This window comes from Lepidothrix coronata, unplaced genomic scaffold, assembly GCF_001604755.1.
Source record: "Lepidothrix coronata isolate B3197 unplaced genomic scaffold, Lepidothrix_coronata-1.0 Scaffold312, whole genome shotgun sequence".
In the NCBI taxonomy this organism is placed as follows: Eukaryota; Metazoa; Chordata; class Aves; order Passeriformes; family Pipridae; genus Lepidothrix; species Lepidothrix coronata.
Genome location: NW_016690492.1, coordinates 305,627 through 325,726, shown reverse-complemented (window position 1 = coordinate 325,726; position 20,100 = coordinate 305,627). Strand labels below are relative to the sequence as shown.

Genomic DNA, 20,100 nt, shown 5'->3' with positions numbered 1-20,100 from the left:
GAGGGGAGGGACTTTCTTGGGTTTTATTTTTGTAAGCTTCCAGTTTTAAAGGATTCAGCAAGTCCAGTCAGCTAATAAGGAAAAAGAGAGACAAGGATTTTTTTTCTGAAAGAACAGACAATACGAAGTAAGACATTTGAACAGAAATAAACAGTGAAGAATTTTAGAAGAAAACGGGAGAAAAAGTGTGTGAAATAAGTATTTTCTTTTCCTCCAAAACAGCTTCAAAGTAAAGTTCTGCTTAAAAGCGGATGGCAAAGGAAAGCTCCCCAACTCACTCAGTAAGTTCTGCTTGTTTCAAAACCTTAAAGCCTTTGTGGACTGTTAGCAGACATGAGCACAGGTCACTGTTATTTTCATTATTGAAACAATTGCCTGCCCTTTCCAGCACACTCCTGCCCCTCGGTAGGAGTACATCTATGTGACTGTCTTCAGCAGGGTTTTTTGGCTGTGGTTGTGTGGAAGTTGGTGGCATTTGGTCATACTTTAAGCATATGTTCAACCATGTGGTTAACTAGTGTTGGAAAGCCCTTTGTATTTTACAGATCGTAGAGTAGCTCTCACTGAGGGGAGTTTTAGACAAGAATATTCAAGTATTGTTAGGAGATACAGACAAGCCACAGGGGACTTCTCCCATCTCTGTTGAAATCATAACCTTCAGATTGATTTCACTGACTTGTTCTCATCAGATTGTCTGGATCAGAATCAGGAAAAGATTTGTTCCAAAAGGGTTTTTTTAGTGGTCTCCATGAGATTTTGTAGAGTGGCAGGCAGCCTGCTGCAATCAGGTTTTGTCTGCTGATTCTAAAAGCTTTTTCTTGTTTCCTTTATGGCATGTGTAGAGGTGCTGTGATCTGAGAAAGCTCATATTTTGAATTTCATTATCTGTATCAAATATTTGAAGTAATCAGATTAGCAGTAGAGTTTAAATATATAATTGCTGTATGCAAGATTGCTTTAAAGATTTCTGGGGGGGAAAGATGTGACTTTTGTTCTTGCAGTTCTATAGCAATTATAAATAATAAATGTGTCAGTGCTCTTCCATGTTTCCAGATTTTAAGGGAAAAGCAGAGGACAGCAACAGTGCTTGAGAACTAATGTAGTAACAGATTTTACACTGGAAGAACTTGAAGTTTTAAAAGTGGCAAGTACTAGGTTGTCATTGTAGCTGAAATCAGTGTTCAGCTCCATTCCTGATGGGAATCTGCACTGTGTTTAATGGAATGAAACATGCCTAACCCAAATGCTTTGCCTTGGGCAGATTTCCAAGTGGAGCTGCTGTTGGATAAACTTAAACAGAAAGGAGCTATAAGGAGAGCTCTCTTTCTCCACAGCAAACAACCCAGCCACTCCAAAAACATGACTATTACAAAGGGGGGCAAAATGAACTGCGAAGAACTCGATGCCTTCTTGAGGGTAAGTAGCCATTTGGGTTTTTTTTAGGCAAAATAGTTTTTGATGCCCTGTCTATTACAAGTTCCTTGTGTCAGTTGTTAAAAAAAAAAAAAAAAAAAGCTGGAGAAACTTGATATTACTGGGACTGAGGTCCTGGTCCCTAAATGGATTGGAATTTTAATTCAGAATTATGTTAGCAAACTTCTTGAATTAATCATCTAGGCACCAAATTAATTGTGGTTTCCAAGGAATATGAAACTCAGTAACCAATAGTTGTCCATCTACTTTGGAGGTAAAAAAATACAGAAAAATATGGATCTGCAGCTAAAAAGCCAAGACCAGCAAATAACAGAGGACACAAAGAAAGTTAAAATATTAAGCTTGCTTTTTCTCAGTCTTTCTGTTTTAGTCCCCACAAATGTGCACAGATACTAACACAATTAAAAAGTGTAACCCAATAGAAGGAACACTGTGTGTAGCTATGCAAATTATATGCAGCTGAGATTTATCTCTGAGTCCCTATAAATCAAACATAAACATTACATACTTTCCTCCCAAAAAAGCCCTAATAACCCAATAAAAATACCAGTAATCATTAAGGATTCATGGAGGATAGGTAAAACCTTTCTTTCACCTGCCTTGTGTGTGGGATGTACACAGAATTAGACCCCTCAGATCTCAGTGTCAGTAAAGCTTTAACACATTTCCACCTGAAATTTTCATAAAGAAAGTAAAGATACATGACCTCCATGGAGTTACCTTAAATGGGATGCAAAACCAGTTGAAGACTATATGTAATCAATGGGTTTCTGCCCACAGAAGATGTGTTCTGAGGTAAGATCCTGAAATGAGCTGTTCTACAGTCAGTAACTTCCATTGGCCTCAGAAACGAAGCAGAGTTTACACTGATCTAACATAAAGCTAAGAGCTGCTTTGTAACTAATCTGAAAGGCAGGATCAACATTTGACAAACAGGATGATCTGAAGTTATCAAGATGAAAGTCAGCAGCTCCAGAGCCCAAAGCAATGATTTTAGGATAGAAATAAAATCCTAAGTCTGAAGGTGAGGATCTCGGAAGCCAACGGAATTTTGCCTGACAGGAAAGTGTGGAATTGTTGTAGCCCTTGGTTTCCTTGCTATTAGAGTTCTGTGACTGAATATTCCTGTATGTTCCAGTTTTCCATTTGTTAAACAGGAATGTTGCTGCAGGTTTCCTGACAGGAGATTTTTCTAGTTTGGGAAGAGCTCAGAAGTTTTCGTGTTGTTTTGACCTCCTCTTTCCTACTGCGTTTTAACTGTTCTGTTTAATTGCTTTTCCTCAGGATGAATCTGAATTTAGAGACAAGCTAACTCCCATCACTATCTTCATGGAATATCGTCTGGATTACAGAACAGCTGCAGATGCAACAGGATTGCACCCTATCCTCAACCAGTTCACCCCTGCTAATATGAGCAGACAGGTATATATTGCTCACACAGCCTGTGGGGACAGAACTCAGCCTTCAAACCTCATATTTATCTTAAGACTTCTGAAAATATTAAGATATCTAAATATGCAGCTAGGCTCTGGTCTTTGGATTACAGAAATATTGATGGTTATTGTAAATTTGGTCTGCTCTCTTTGATTTTTTTTTTTTGGTTGTTTTTTTCATCTCTCTCTGTATCAAATTTCTTTTAGCACTGGACTTCCTTTTCACACATCCTATTTAACAGCTTCCTGGAGAAAAGCAGTTAGAGTAGTACTGAAAGTGTTAATCTTGAAGGCTTGGAGTGTTTCATCCATTGCTCATACTGTGCTGCTCTATGTACATTATGCTTATCCCTCTAGTTCTCTTAAGGTAATAAACATAGTTTTTGCTACTTCTGCCCTTTACACAAATTTTTTTCACTTGGTTGTAAAGAGGATAGTGGAGGAGCAACTCCAATATGAACAGATTATTCAAAGTATGGAAAGATGGTTAAGGTGTAGACACTAGTCCTAGAATTGCAGTGGGGCAGGATGAGGCACAGTGCCCTCTATGTACTCATTTGTTCTCTTCTGAGACTAATGGCCTGAAAATATCTCATAACCAGCTATTCAGAATTTTTTTTTCTCGTGGTGGTGAAACAATATTATTGGAAATGTATGTTGGAACAGATGCAGGAGTTACTACAACAATATGCCTTTGATTTCTGCATAGGCACACATTCTGCTGGACTGTGGGGATGATAATATCTGCAAACCAAAGCTGGAGGTGTCAGTAGAAAGGTAAATATGTGAGAAAAATACCACAAGGAAAAGGAATTTCCCTGCTTGAATTCTAAAACTCAAGACCTTGTAATACTTTTGTTTGAAGGATGTGTTGAAATAAGGAGGACTTCTCAATGTGTTCTATCTAAACTCATGCTTATATATTTTAAAGAAAACTCATTTTCTGCTTTGCAACCTAAAATCTTTAGCATGTAATGCTGGGAGAGCACACCCCTCACTCCCACCTGGCCTCCACTCTAATGTTTATTTGTCCATTTGCTAAGCAGGACACGCATAGCAAGAATGACCCAGCGTTGGCTACCATTGTACCACTGTTCTGTTGTTTAATACTAGATAAAGTCACAAATTCATGTGTCTATGCAGGAAGGGGAGAGCAAGGCTCTCTTGTTACACTCTGAAAAAAAACAATTTCTGGTATTGGTAATATCTTTTCTCAAACCTGGAAAAAAGAAACAAGTTTTAAGTGATAATTCTTTCATGAATCTGAGCATTCTGTGCTTTGCATGCCCTAAAGCAACTCTTAGTGTCTTATCTCTACTCATAACCTGGTTTTTTATGCCCTTAGTGCAGTGCTATAGCATGTGCACATGTAGGATACTTCACCAACACATTCATTCATGCAAACACTTCAGAAACATTGTATGTACATCAGTGCAGGTATAGTCGGGTTTCCTTGTAGCTGGTGAAATGAAAATACATTGTTTGGACAGACAGTCTGTTTGTATCTGAAACAAACCCACTGCAGAGGTCTGGGCTGTATTCTGCAGTGGAATTTTGTTATAAATAAGTGCTTGTACCTCTTCAAAGTGGGCATGTAATTCCAAACATGCACAGGGATTTAGCTGCCCGCAGTTGTCTGTTCCTCCTTACAGAAAGGTGTCGGTGGTTTGCTGTAATTTGTAATTTTGTAGAAAGGATTCTTACAAAACAGCATGTAATATTTGCTCCATTTTTGTGATTGTAGATATGGGATTTTTTTTTTTAAACAATGTAGAGCTTTCCTGATGCTCCTGAAGCATAGGTACTGCCTTGAGATTTCTCTGATTTCCTGGTGCGATTTCAGAACGTCTCTTGTTTCTGTAGGCTCAGCTACTTCAGTAGCCTTTAAAATGTGAACGCAGAACTCATTTTTACCCTGTTTTTGTAGTGACCAGAAGCAGATCTACATTGGTGATGACAACCCCTTGACCCTCATTGTCAGTGCTCAGAACCAAGGGGAAGGAGCCTACGAAGCAGAGCTCTTTGTCGTCGTCCCGCCCCAAGCGGATTTCATCGGAGTTGTTCGTAACAACGAGGTACAATTCCAGCTGGCTTCTTGGGATCATCCTGTTTCATCTGCCACAAGTCTTGGGCTGAACAGTGCCCTTGTTCATTTAATTTAATTTAGACTTAGCCTGTCATGTGCTGGGTAAAGAGCTGGGCAGCTGTGAGGCAAGAAGTGATGTTGGGTATCACTGGCCTCCTTCCACCTAAGTGTGTGGAAAGTCGTGGGTTATCCTGACTACACAGAACATTAAAATCTTTTTCCTGGCTTTTCTTATCTCTTGGACCATGCTTTGGTTCTGTTCTCCAGTTTATCTCTATTACTCATGTTATTTTGCCTTCCAGTCTTTGGATTGGAGATTCAGTTGCCTTTCAATCTTTATTTTCCTATTGAGAAAACTTTCCCCAACTGCCAAAGTTCTTCACACAGGTTATAAAGAATCATGTGGAGAAATGCTTTATGTCATGGAAATCATAATTGCTAACCAATATAAGAGTATTAGACTTTCTCTTTTTATAACTTTGGAAAGAGATCTATCTTGTGTCAAAACCATTTGGCTCCAGGGAAGCTTTCACACTCAGATTTTATTTGACTTTAGTTCTTTGACTGACTTAGGGCTGAGAAATTACATTTAAATTAATGCAGAATATCTAGAACTTCTCTCCAGATTTCATCCAGGTGCCCAGGTGTAAAGAATCATATTCCTTAACATTTCTTTCTGGTTTCTTGCAGGCTTTAGCCAGACTGTCCTGTGCATTTAAAACAGAGAACGAGACTCGCCTGGTGGTTTGTGACCTGGGAAATCCCATGAAAGCAGGAACTAAGGTGAGGGTTGGTCCCACAGGTGCCTGGTGGCTCAAACAGGAGGGCAGGTGGCATTTCTCTTAATCACAGTATTGTTTGGGCAGGATGTTTACTCACAGGAAATTAAGATTTGATCTAGCTGACATTTAGCTGCCCACATGTTTGGTTAGTACAGTGGTAGCTGGTTTCAACTTTCCAGATAAATTAAAGGCTGAAAGGAGTGGTCATGAGTTTTATGATGCAACTCAAAATAAGTGGTTCATTAAATACTGGAATTAATGAATTCTGATCCCTCATGAGTTTGTCTTTATATTTATCTGATATGTATTTATCAGTATATTATAAAGAGTTCGCTCATGGCACATCTTTCTCCTAGTTCATCTCTCTTCTGCTTAATTTTGTGAAGACTGAGAGGGAGTTTTGTCTAGTTGAGGCCTCTACAATTCCACCAAATGTAGCTGATATTGGAAGAATTAAAAAACTATCAGTGGGACCTGACAGATTTTATGATATGATGCAATAAGTCACAATTATAAACACTTTGATGATGCTTTTCTTCCAAGGGAGGTTTTGTATAGATGAATATAGATGAACTGTTTCCAAAGTTTTTTGAAGTATATCAAGCTGAAGGGTACAGATGTTAAAACAGCTATCAACCACCGACTTAGTACAAACCTTGGTAATTAATTTGGAATCATTTACACATGTCCTGTTCTTTAAACTGCAGTGGTTTTTGCAACACACAGGGAGGCTCAGCTATGTGTAAAAATGGCTGAAGCAAGGGCAAGGAGCATGATGTAACCCTTACTTTTCTGTTTTATGGCAGTGATGCCTTGGCTTTGATCTGCAGAGAGCGAGATGCATGTCCAACCTCGAGAACTGGGCGGGTTTTATTTGCCAGTTCTATGTGTGCTCTCTCTTGAGGCCACGAGTCTCAAGCATAATATTAATAATATTGTTTATTGTTGTAATAATAAGAGCATCAAGAAGGTGTTTATTGTGTGTTTCGTGGTGCTTCCACTGACCCCTGGTGGTGTTTTTCTCCAGCTGCTGGCTGGCCTGCGTTTCAGTGTGCACCAGCAGTCCGAGATGGACACCTCTGTCAAGTTCGACTTGCAAATCCGAAGGTATGGAAATCTCTGTGTACCTCACCTGGTGGAAAACATGCACAGTAAATAGACTGTGAACTACTCAGGTCCACTCTGGACTAATCCCCTGGTCTTTGCCTCATATTTGTTTGAAAAATAAGCACAGAACTCGTTGGTACCCACATACCATTGTGCTGCCTTGGCGCTCCTGCAGTGCCACAGAATGACTTTGGGTTTACAGCCCTCTTTTAAAACTGGGGTTTGAACTCTGAATTCCCTCTGATGTCAAGCCAGAATTTCACATTTTATAGATTTTGAGGGTGGGAGTCTCTCAGAAGTGGCAGTGCAGAAGCAGCATGCAGTGAACCATCACAGCAGACAGCATGAAAGAGTCTGACCATTAAATGGAGCAAAAGAGTTGTGTTTGTGTTAATCATCAGAGAAGCACAGCACTGTCATATTTATATGATATTTATAAACCTGAATTTATACCTTCTGGAGATGATGTTTAAGATTTGGAGGTGTGATCATTAGGAGTATCTTTACCTAACACAGTTTTATGTTGCTTAGTGGACAGCACAAATTCAGCTGTTTTGTTTTTTCCCCACGTTGAACCAAAAGCTTTTTTATTTTTTTTCCCTTTTTAGGGCTTCATTTTTTTTATGCTGTAGTGACTAAATTATTCTCATCCACAGATGCATTTTTCACCTACGAGAATTAAATAAATTTAAACCTGCCATTCTGTTTTAATGGTATAAATAGATCAAAGGCCTTGGCAGCTGTCTTTAAACTCACAAAGCTCCATTTCCAAGGCTGGCACTGTTCCTAGCAGAGCAACTCGAGTCTCTCTAAAAGAGTGAGGTAATTACAGGTCAAGAGAAAAGCCCTGTTGCATGTATGTTTTAATTACAGCAGGAGCAAAGAATAATTAGGGGATTTAAGAAGGCCTTTCTAAAGGCAATTGTTTGATTAGGTAGACAGAATAATCAGATGTGTCATTTAGGTGAGCACTTACTTGACTCTGCTCCTTGGTTTTTAGCAGTTGTGCTCACGAGTCGTGTTATGATGTTACACAGAATTACTTTAAGGTGTGTTGTTTTTTTTATTAAATACTTTATTTAATAAATTACCTTTTATTTTCTCTGCAGTTCCAACCTGTATGACAATCTAAGCCCAGTAGCATTCTATCAGGCTGACCTTGCCATTTTAGCAGCTGTTGAAATCAGAGGGTAAGCACTGGTACTATTTTAATAAACATTGTTAATGAGATTTGCATATTTTCTTCTTTATATTCACTGAACTTTCAGGTCTGAATAAATTTTCAGGAAGTCTTAGGGAATTTTTGATCATAAAGACAACATGGTTCTCTCTAGCCACCCTTCGGATTTTCAGATCTTAAATAATTCTAAATAATTAAAAAATCAATTCCAAAAAAGGAATGTTGTGCCTCCATTACTAGACATTTTTTTTTTGAAGAAAAAAACCACTCCAAGCATGTTGATTTTTTTATTTTTTTTAGGTACTCTAGAGAGTATGAAACCATGTTTATGGTTTCATACCTGATAATAACAACTCCTTTGCTCCCCTTTTTAGTGTGTCATCTCCTGATCACATATTCCTTCCCATTGCAAACTGGCAGCCGAAGGAGAACCCAGAAACAGAAGAGGATATTGGGCCTCTAGTTCAGCATATTTATGAGGTATGGAATTACTGCTAATTTCAATGACACGGTGCTGTGATAAAAATTAAATCTTCTGCTGTAGTTTTTCTCTGTAGTAAATTATGATTTTTTTTTTCTTTATTGTCATCTTGTCATTTTTTAGTGCTGGGTCAAAAACTTCTGTCTGCAAGAAGGTGTGGAACAAACAGAAGGGGCTGGTTACTTACATAATTACACATATTTTGCTTTCTCAGCTTTTAATTCTAGCTAAAACATCTGAAGTAACTTTTTCTGCTCAGGAAATGGCTCACGGCTGTAAATTATTCAGTTATCCTCGGTTGTACTGCAGTTGTTCTAAATCATTCTTGTGAAGTCTTTTTGCCTTGAAAAAATTCAAGTATTTAAAATTTCCACACAAGAACGATCACAGCTTTAATCTAGATTGTTTAATTAAACAAAACTTATTGAGAACTGTGTGAATAGTAATAGCTAAAAGTTGTCCTAGAACTTAAGAGACCCTTTATCTGATGAAACTTGCTGCTGTATGTATCCGTGCTCAGAGTATCTTGGCTCAGGCTGTGATTCATTTAATCGACTTAAAAAAAAAACAACCCATGTTTTATCAACGAAAAATTACATTAATTCAAGGCAAAAAGCCCTAATGCCATATAGCTTTTCTTCAAGTTACAGTTTTATCAGATTACAGAAGTAATTCAAAGTTTTGCCTGTTGGGGAACTGAAGTTTGGCTGGCACTTTTAGGTGAAGTTGTTGATGCTATTGCTCAAATATCAAATAACAAACTTCATGCACGTTAACAGAGCAAGTAGCATTGTTTGGGTGGGTTTTTTTACATCTGTAAATTTTGTTTTCATATTCAGCTGAGAAACAACGGTCCAAGTGCATTCAGCAAGGTGATGATGACCCTGCAGTGGCCCTACAAGTACAAAAACAACACACTGCTCTACATTGTCCAGTATGAGATCGATGGTCCCATGAACTGCACTTCTGACATGGAAATCAATCCCTTGAAAATTAAGGTAAGCAGGACTTTTCTTTTTTTTTTTTTTGAGTGGAATGAGGTATGTTTGGTTGGTTTGTAAGCCCTCAAAACAGCCAAATCCCTGAGAATATCTAACACTGAGTTAGTTTTTTGTCTCTTGCTAATGAATAAGGCAGCACTCTTTGGTAGTACATGTCAGTGTATACAGCTGAATTTTAAGACAGTTTAGAACAAGTAGTAAAAATCAGTATATTAAATTTAAGCAAACAGGGAAACAATTCCATGTATAGAACAACAAAGAATAATACTCTTGTATCTTTGACAATCAGGAAGCAACTTTAGTGAATATACATAAATAAAAATCTTCTTTGCTTCTGCTAGACCATTTGCAGTAATATATTTTTTACAACTCTTTTGAGTTTTCTCATAGAGATTTGTTGTGTAGAGGGCAAGGAGTGTGGCTCTGCCTAGTCCCATATGTAAATTTGTAATTTTTGCATTGGGAATTTCTAAGGGATTAATGAAATAATTAATTAATCTACTGTACACTTCTTCAAGCCCCTGTTAAAAAAAGTTTTTGTGTATGTGTGATCATGTGTACACATGTACCAGTGCTGTAATACTGCTGTGCTTTCAGAGTTTAAAACTGAAATGTTGAGGAAAAGTCTTAAAGACTGCAAAACTGAATTACCTGTTGCAGTCTAAGAGCAATCTTTTTTTCTATCAGTGAAAAAGTTTTGAGTTGAAGAAGAATTAAGATACCTGAGGTTCTGGGTTAGCTTCTGGTATAAATTTCCACCAGTGATCTAGAAAAGGCAGGAGTAGCATTTTATTTACAGCTGTTGGAACAGCCAGGATAGAAAGAGAGAAACCTGCAGTTATATGTTTTCTTGAAGTCTGCAAATGTCTAATTTATTATTTGGGTTCCCTTGGTTGTACCTCAGATTTCTGCTTCTAAGGATGATGATAAGAATGACACAGTTGCCAGGGAAGATAACCGTGACCATCGCATCAGCCGGAGGGATTTGGCTGCTGCTGAGGGGGACGTGCAGACCTTGGTGAGCTCTTCTAAGCCCTTTAAGCTCAATTTGGGCTCTTCATTCAGGGTCAGTCTTCTGTATGGAGCTATTTGGAAATCGATAATTAAAGGAGCAAGGCTGGTAAAACAGGGCAGCTGGAGGGAGAGGGGAGTGCTGCAGGCAGCACCTCTGCTCCAAGGCACAGCTGAGTTCACAGCACGTGTTTCCCAGAGGGTCAGTGGACCCTGCAGTCAGCCACGTGGAGGACCTGGCCTTGCTGAACAATACTGGAAATAATCATAAAATCATAGAATCAGCTGAGTTGGAAGGGACCTCAGAGATCATCAAGTCCAACCCTTGATCCAACCCCGCCGTGGTTCCCAGCCCATGGCACTGATGCCACATCCAGTCTCACCTTAAAAACCTCCAGGGACAGAGAATCCACCACTTCCCTGGGCAGCCCATTCCAATGGCTGAGCACCCTCTCTGGAAAGAAATTCTTCCTAATATCCAACCTAAACCTCCCCTGGCACAGCTTCAGACCCAGCCCTCTTGTCTTGCTGATCATTGCCTGGGAAAAGAGACCAACCCCCCCCGGCTCCCCCCTCCTGTCAGGGAGTTGCAGAGAGTGAGGAGGTCTCCCCTGAGCCTCCTCTTCTCCAGGCTGAGCCCCCCCAGCTCCCTCAGCCTCTCCTCCCAGCACTTGTGCTCCAGTCCCTTCCCCAGCCTTGTTGCTCTCCTCTGGACCTGCTCCAGCCCCTCCATGTCCTTCCTGAGCTGAGGGCCCAGAACTGGACACAGCACTCCAGGGGTGGCCTCACCAGTGCTGAGTCCAGGGGCAGAATCACTTCCCTGGACCTGTTGGCCACACTGTTCCTGATCCAGGCCAGGATCCATTGGCCTTCTTGGCCACCTGGGCACACTCTGGCTCCTGTTCAGCTCCTTGTCAATCCACACTCCCAGCTCCCTTCCTGCCTGGCTGCTCTCCAGCCACTCTGTCCCCAGTCTGTAGCACTTCATGGGGTTGTTGTGGCCAAATCTGTCGTAGGAAGCAAACGTGTTGCCATATCACTGTTTTTCTAACTGCAAACTATAAGTAATTATCTGGTACTGCAGGTTATGTAATGTATTGGAATAGTTTATGGTGCTTTGCCAGGAAAAGAGGACAATAGGGTATGTGTATGTATGTAAAGTAAATGTGATTGAGTAAATGTCATGCCATTAATGGCTTTTCAGATATTTTCATACTTGGGATATCTGTCCTGTTTTTATGTGCAGGGCTGTGGAACTGCTGACTGTTTGAAGATTGTGTGTCAAGTTGGCCACCTGGAAAGGGGAAAGAGTGCAATATTGTATTTAAAATCACGCCTTTGGACCCAAACTTTCATGAATGTGAGTGACTGTGAATATTCTGTCCTTGTTTCTGAAACATTAAAAGTGACTTTTGTATCCACATGCAGTACTAATTTTGTTTTTCTCACACAGAAGGAGAATCAGAATCACTCCTACTCCCTCAAATCATCTGCTTCTTTTAGTGTTATCGAGTTCCCTTATAAGAACCTCTCCTTTGAAGATATCCACAACTCCACAGTTGTAAGTCATTTACATCCAGCTTGAGTTACTTAATCACTTAAAAACTAATACAAAGACAACTATTGTTGAGGAACATTTTTGTGGCTTGCTCTAATTGTAATTTTACCAGCTATATGATTCATATATTTATTTCAGTTATACACATAAAATTGAGGGTAAAACTAAGACTAGAGTTGACAATATTTGTATCTTGAAAGACTTAATTGAAAATGAAAAGAAACGATGGTGAACAGTCCTAATGTTCTTGTTAATGCCATTGTTGTTAGAGAAATATTTTACCTGAAATTTGTTTTCTGCTATAGTAACACTTAATGCTTGAATAATGGACCTTTATTATATTTTATGAAGTATTATGTGAATGAGGAGCAAAAAAAGCACCTGTGCCCCAGAGGATTTCCAAGAGAAAGCAGACAGGGTGCAAACAGAAAGGAATATGTAGGCCAGTTGTTTGGGCTGCCAAATTAAAAGTTTTTGGTAAGCACTATAGCATTTAAAGGTCAGAAGAAAAAGGTTGAAAAGGACTGTGATGGATTTATTTTTGAATATGGTTCCTAATGTCTATTATTAACTGGTTTTTTTCTCTCATAAGCCTTGTGGAGTTGATTTTTGTTTCAAAGAATACCGCTTTTTAAGAAAAAAAAACCCAAACAAAAAGCCCTGAATTATTTTTCTCTCACTCCCAAATATTTCCAGATTCCTACAGTTTCACTGAAAATCATCAAACATTACAGAAGATATGTTGCCACGTTATCACTGATGGCAAAAATGCAAAACCAAACAAACCCCAACCCCCCGTTTTCATTTAATTTTAAAATCCTATTAAACTTGGGTCAGCGAAGGCTTTATGTCACCGTTAATCTGTAGCTTTTTACTCACGTTGGAGTGAAAAAGTAATTTATACTGGATTAAGATTATAATGTCTACAGGATCAAGATACACAAGACTTAAACTGCATGAATGAGCTCAGCTTGTCATGGGGTGCAGAGTGTGATTTATTGTGTTTTTCTGTCAGGTTACTACAAATATTACCTGGGGCATTCAACCACAGCCTATGCCGGTGCCCGTGTGGGTTATAATTTTGGCTGTCCTGGCAGGGTTACTGCTCTTGGCTGTTCTAGTGTTTGTTATGTACAGGGTAAGTATTGTCTTTTTTCCCCTACTAGTGATGTGTTATTTCTTAGAGTGCCAAGGGTTTGCAGAAGTGCCTTGGTCCCCTAATCGTCTGAACCAGTGAAGTTTTTGGATAACTAAAAGCTTTTCAGCTTTGTCAGGAAGAAGCTGAATAAAAGAGGATGTGTCTGTGATTGTGCTGACTTATTTGGTTTAATTTTTCAGCTGGTGTTTGCTGCCTTTGGAGGTAAAAAAATGAGGAAAAAAAGGAGTAGGAAATAAAAGTAACATAATCAGTTAAGAGGGAAAGAGAAAGGAAGTGTATATTTGGCAGATCACAATGCAATTTCTTTATTCTCTTAATCACAGATGGGCTTTTTCAAACGTGTGAGGCCACCTCAGGAAGAACAAGAAAGAGAACAACTGCAACCACACGAGAATGGGGAAGGAACATCAGAAGCTTAAGCAGAGTTTTATCTGTGAGACATTCTGAAATTTCAAATTGCCTGCATCTTGGTTACAAATATTGGCTTCCCCATCAACAACAACAAAAAAAACACAACTGCAGAGCTGCTGGTCTCGGCATCAGCACCTGCAAAATAAGAGCAATATATTTAAATCCTCCTTTTTGTATTAATTTCTGTTCATGCCTGCAACTAATGCAGCTGCACTGAGTGGTGGGTGAGAAAAACTCACCTGCTATGTAGTGCTTTGACTTTGCTTGCTGGGACACAGGAGACATCATCTTTTTTGGTTCACATACCAACTTTCCATGAATTTCTACATGGATACTGCATTTGCTCTTGAAGCCAACAGTTTCTGTAGGTACTTGTTGCATTACATGTTTAGTTTTGGTTGATTTTTGTTGGAGTACACTACATTTCATTTTCTAGCTCTTCAAAGTTAGTTGCACAAAAAAAAATGAATGTAGCTTGTTTTACAGAACTGAAGAATGTTCTTTGACCCGTTAACTCTGATGAGTTTTTTCTCCTGCTCAAAAAAATATGAAATATTCAGTGGAATCATTCACATCTGATAGCTGTTCTTGTTACCCTGCTCAGTGATCTGTCTTGTGGTTTCCCTCTAGATTTTACAAATACTGTTCTCCCTGGGTTTCTGACTGTGGGGATTGAGCCTACAAACACAAAATGAGCAATAGGAAGCTGGGGCTGATGTCCTTTCTATGGGACCTAGGGAAAAGATTCAGGGCAAGATCCAAAGACTCTGCTATGTGTTTCCACAGAGCAGGATCCAGGTGTTGCACAGAATTCTTGGCAGCACAGACTCATTCACATACTGCCAGGGACAAGATGTTGGATTGTGGCTGCCCACAGACATGCCTGAGGAAATCCATAGCCTGAATGTCCACAAGACAAACCTCCACAGGGTTTGAAATGAAGTCTGTATCTTACTTGGACTGAGTTTCTGTTTCTGGCAGTGGAGGGAATACCCTGTGACAGGTTACCTGATGCAGGAGCTGTTGTTCATTCTCACATTTTGTGGTTGCCCGTGCCTGAGTGCAGGATGGAATAACACAGGGAATGTTTGAACCAGGCTACCTGCCAGCTATGTGGATCCTGGCCACACTCACACCTGCCTTGCCTCCTGCCCTGAGAGAACAGTGAGCTTGTCAAATGAGGCAAAGCAGAGCTGGCAACATGAGAGGATTTGAAAAGAGAAGGTTGATGTGGCTTATTTGATTTCACTCATTCGTTGTTTCATTGGCTTGTTTCCTTTCACTCATTTATTGGATGTTCCACTACACAAAAGACATTTCATTGCACAAGACATTTCATTATGTTCAGTACATTTCATTACCAGAAAAGACACTAAATATTTTGTTTCATTGTTGTTTCTTTAACCTTACCGAAGGTCAGTGGTTTAAAAAGCCACAGCCTTACATCATTCTTAGCCTATTTCCCTCACCACTGGTGTAGTAAAGTGAAGCTTCTTACACTTCTGAGAGAACACGAGAATATTGTCTGTGCTCTTCAGTAAACAAGTAACTACAAATTAGGAGGTGGTTCAGCTTGTAACCACAGGTAACTGTTGCACAGATCTTAGAGTGGACATAAACTGTTACAAAGGTGCCATCTATGAGAAGTTTATAATGTAATTTATTCCCTTCTGGGAATAAATTACCTTATAAACTCCCTGTGTGCAGCCCACATACACAAAGGAAGTCTTCTACTGTATTTACACCACTGAGATTTCTATGTAGACAAGCTCTTAAAAGGACAAAAGATCTAGTTGGTTTGGTTTTGTACCTTGGGGTTTTTGTTCAAAGCTGCTTCTCCCCCATAAATACTGCAAATCCTGCTAAACCCAGAATTCTCTGAAATGAACAGTTTGATTCAAGTCTTATTTCTGCATCCTTTCAGAGGTTTAAAATCCACAAATGGATTTTGGTGTTAAGTCCATTCTTACTCGCTGAACCACGATGGCATCTGAGCCCTTAAGGAAGACAGCACAAAGTCTGTGGGGGCCAGTAGGTACACCAGATATAGGCTTGCATATTTATCCATTTACATGGGTTTGTTTTAGACAGTTTGTTTAGATATGATTACTTTATATGAAAGGCCGTAGGGCGTAATTTTGTTTTAACTGAATTTTCGAGGTCTTCAGTGTGGCCAAAAATGTTTTATTTTTTGCCTTTACTTTTAGTGTTGTTACTAATTCTGTAGTAAAGCATCAGGAGTGAGGCTTTAATCCTGGCCTCAAAATGTGTCTTTGATAGAACAGCATTTCACTTCCTTGTAGTTCACACACTTTGTCAACTGATTATCTGTGTGCAGGGAGATTGGGTTTACCCAGTCTTAATCTTAGTAGGTTAAGAGGTTTAAGAGACTGGCAGACAGATTATAGCTCTAATTCTTACATGTGTGCTTTCATTACATGTACACACCACGTTGACTTGAAATTTATGAGACTACTTGCATGTCCAGGCGTTATAAGGAGATTAAAAAACTGATTTTAGAGAAGCACCATCAAGATCTCTCCAGCTCACATGGAAGGGGTACTGCAGCACTGTTAATTCCAGTGCTAACTGCATCCTCATTTTACTGTGCAAACTGGAAACTCATTTTGCTGACTTTCAGGATAAAAAGGTACATTTTATTGGTACAACTACTGTAGCTTACAGAAAGTTTCTTCCATTTTTGAAGTTACATAAAGTAGTACTTATTTAAGTGATTTTTTTTTATTTCCTGCATCCTGCTGGAGAGTAAAAGCAAATAGTTGCTTCTCTTACGTCCACTGATTTCCAGTTTGGTTAAAAACCCCACAGGAGCACAGGGGGGTACAGGTTACTTGGTGAACACAGATGTAAAACCTCAAACTCAGGTTAAAGTAACATTTGTGTTTCAGGGAGGTTCCGAACTGGAAGTTTTCCCGAGTGGGGATGCAGGAAACATTTGGCAGCAATAAGATTCCAGACTTTGTATGTCCTCGTGTCAGTATAAATTTCATACTGACTTCCAGGTGTCGGTGTATTCTTATAGCAAATATTGTAGAACGATGGGAAATTTTTTAAAGAAACTTTTAGAAAATGTGGTTTGGAATGAAATTAATGTCTTTGAGTGAAAACTGATGTGCATAAGATGCATGCTGGAAGCATTTTAAAAAAATACAAGTACAGAAACAGAGAATTAGCCTTCTTCTTTTGAGAGTTCTGTTTCAGAAGCATATTTTTTATGAATATAGAATCAACAGCTATGTAATTATTTAGACAATAAAAACATTTTAAAAGAGCTATATCTTTTATAATGGAATATGAATTTATATAAGTACTCCAGTTTGCAATTATTGCAGCATCTCATGATCAGTGAAGTGATTTGTATTACAAAATGCATATTATCTATTACTATATCTGACAATATTTTGAAAATGTAAAGCAAGGAACCTAATTTATAGGTTTACAACTCTTTCGAGAAACGATGAAATTGTGGAGAAAGCTTTTTTTTTTTTTGAAGCGTGACTGTAAAGACAAGTATGGGCTATGTTTATCAATATAATTTGAAATCTTTGAGGAAATTTTTTGTATCAAGTTCATAATTTTATTTTTCCCGTTTTTGTGTTTTAAATTTTGATTTACGTGTTGAACTTTGATTCGCGTAGTGTTTGTGGAAACTTTAAGAAAGTTTATTACACGTGCTCTTTCTTTATAAAGCATTTATTCCAAGGAAATATTTTAAATATTTAATTGTTTCTAAACTTGTGTTAACACTTAAATAATCTTTAAGGTACCCTGTCACGGGTATATTGAGAATATTTCGGCCATAATCAGCATTGTCTTGGTTTTGAAGGATTCCTGTTGCACTTACATTTTTGCAACATTTGGCTTTGTTGGAGTTACCCTGATGGTATTTTTTCCCTACACCCTCACAGTCACAGAGCAGTGAAAATTGGGTCAGGTTTTGTCTTTGGTCCGGACCAACGTGATCCTTTGTGTTCAACGCTGCCGGCTGTTAATGAGGGGGGGAAAAAGGGATTTTATAAGAGCAAAACGGAAATCCAAACAACGCAAAGGGAGTGGCAGACACCCCACATGAGCCTCACAGCAAAAAGGCTGTGGTTTGTCTGTCTGGGAGGTGGGAAGAACCCGTTGGTTCTCCGTTGGCAGTGGCCTCCTGGCAGGACCAAATGCCAGTTTGGGTCACGATGATGTGCTGTGCTTGGGCAGCTCTCGTGGATTTGGTTGGATTGGAACTCTTTGGTACTGAATCTCTCCGTTCTAATTCCCACACGAGCAGCTCTAGTTGGCTGCCAAGTCGTTCATTTTCGTTTGCCTGCGAAGGGATGTGGCATTTGTTGGCCTACACTGTCTGGAAGGACAAACAAACCCGGTGTGTCCAGCTGAGGTGAGGAATGAACAGAACAGGATGTTTTTGATCGCCCACATTGGGTGAACCACGATGTATATTCTCAAGTGTATCCATTACTAATTGAGTTATTGAGGACTGGTACAATTAAGTCCATTGTGGAAAGTTCGAGTAGAGGCTGTACAACAGTGGTTTTGAATCTGTAATGTTACTACTGTTACATATGTGATTATGGTATTTAGGATTTTGGTGTATTTTTTTTCCCAGCGTGTAGAATTTTAATGTAACACAGGAAATCTAACCTTTCATGTAATGACCTTCTCCAGATATGCTGCATTAAAGTTGAGTAACTCGACCCCTGGCTTTTGCAAAGTGATTGAAGATTTAACGTAGCATTTGAATCTTCAGAAAAAACTTGGACAGGTTTTACTTTTCTAGTCCACGAAGGAAACCTGTATTTGCTATTATACAAATATGCTGAAAATGTAACATGTTATTTCTTTGTAATGGATTTTTTTTGCCTTTTTTGTTGTTTTTTTTGTTTGTTTGTTTTTGCTCGTGCATTAAATCAGAAGAGCATTGTTTGCACAAGCAGGAACTTAACACACTAACAAAAGTGCTGCATTTTGTGTTTCTTAGTCATGTAGTGAATATTTGTAAAATAAATGGGAATATTTTCAGTTACTCTGAACTTGTTTCCAAGGTCTTCGGTACATTTAAGGAGAGGAATATACATTTGAAGTCACCTTATTTTGTATTAAGTTATAAATTTTCGAAAAAAAAACCAAAACAAGTGGGTATTGTGGCACATTAATTTTGTACTGGTATGAAATATATAGCTATTAAGCTATGGTTTTCCTTTCAGCCCATTTGTTCCATCCTAATGCAAATCTGATTGTTTTTATTAGGTTGTATTTTTTCTACATATGTATACAATTTCCAAATATTATGATTGGGTAAATTGCGAAATGTAAGCATTGACTTGATTCTGATATTTAGAATTTTGGAATAAAATACCTCTTAATCAACAGGAGTTCTGTGTTTGGTTTTTGGTTTTTGTTGTTTGTTTTTTTTTTAATCTGAGGTGTATTTTTTAAATGCATTAATTCACCAGCAAATATTTTGTAGTATATGTTTGTAATATAAAGATATCTGCTCAATACTGAAAGATCACATTTACACAACTTTTACATTCTCAGCTCAAGTGGCACATATTAACCTTGAGTCAAAAAAATTTCTAATCACAAGCAAGAAAGAGGATCTATTCACAAATTATATTCTGCCATGAGAAAATTTGATTTAAGACAACAATTTTTATATACTGCAAATTAACATTTTAGATTTTTTAGCTGCCATATCACTGTGGAAAATGGTGACAGCTTGTCCTTTGGTTAGGAAAATTCCCAGAGAACTAGTGTTTCTTTTCTTGTTGTATTATTTGTCTAATTTGATCTCAGCATTACATTTTCTTTTTCTGATTTACAATCATACCTTTGTGAGTGGGCTGGCAGTAACTATTTGGTGTCACAATAAAGGCATACATGTTTGCTACATTGCTAGAACACATATTTAGAAGTCTATTTTGATACTTTTGAACCCTTTAGAAAAACTCCAAACTGCTGAGTTCCCTTAATCACTGGTAGAGAATTTGTTAACCTGAAGAAAACTGTCCATGTCTTGAAGTTATTTATGTTTACACAACCCCACTGCCTCCACTGGAGCTGTGCTGCTTTACACTCTCTGGATTTTTGACTCCTTGCATACGTGGATGGTACTTTATTGCATGCTTTGACAATTAGTTTGTAAATGAATTACTGGTGCATTAATACTCTATGACATATTACTATGTTAATGTTTTTAAATTGCCAGTTCAAGAACTTTAAAGAACACAGAGAACAACTGAAAATAATTTTTAAGTATTTGTGTGAACTTCTCATCAATATATTGTCTCTTACAAAGAATTAAGGTCAGTACTCTCAGCCCATCTGAGTAGCCTTGAAAGACTGCAGGAGTTACTGCTGGACATAATTCCTCTGGGAAATACTCAGGTAGTTGAAATAAATTACTTACTATCAGCTTTCATCTCTTTTTCAA

At 38.5% G+C, this 20,100-nt stretch overlaps 1 protein-coding gene across 1 annotated transcript in view; it reads left to right on the top strand.

The window, feature by feature from the left end:
- Positions 1–19,039, top strand: part of ITGAV (integrin subunit alpha V) — a 44,403-nt gene extending 25,364 nt beyond the window's left edge. The window contains exons 16-30 of the mRNA XM_017837827.1: positions 223–281; positions 1,262–1,416; positions 2,719–2,856; positions 3,577–3,644; positions 4,795–4,942; positions 5,644–5,736; positions 6,763–6,842; positions 7,952–8,032; positions 8,397–8,502; positions 9,343–9,501; positions 10,409–10,522; positions 11,762–11,875; positions 11,969–12,076; positions 13,089–13,211; positions 13,556–19,039. Of these exons, the coding sequence (XP_017693316.1) occupies positions 223–281; positions 1,262–1,416; positions 2,719–2,856; positions 3,577–3,644; positions 4,795–4,942; positions 5,644–5,736; positions 6,763–6,842; positions 7,952–8,032; positions 8,397–8,502; positions 9,343–9,501; positions 10,409–10,522; positions 11,762–11,875; positions 11,969–12,076; positions 13,089–13,211; positions 13,556–13,651 (1,642 nt within the window). The 3' untranslated portion in view covers positions 13,652–19,039. The remainder of the gene's footprint in view (positions 1–222; positions 282–1,261; positions 1,417–2,718; positions 2,857–3,576; positions 3,645–4,794; positions 4,943–5,643; positions 5,737–6,762; positions 6,843–7,951; positions 8,033–8,396; positions 8,503–9,342; positions 9,502–10,408; positions 10,523–11,761; positions 11,876–11,968; positions 12,077–13,088; positions 13,212–13,555) is intronic.
- The last annotated feature ends 1,061 nt before the right edge of the window (positions 19,040–20,100 follow it).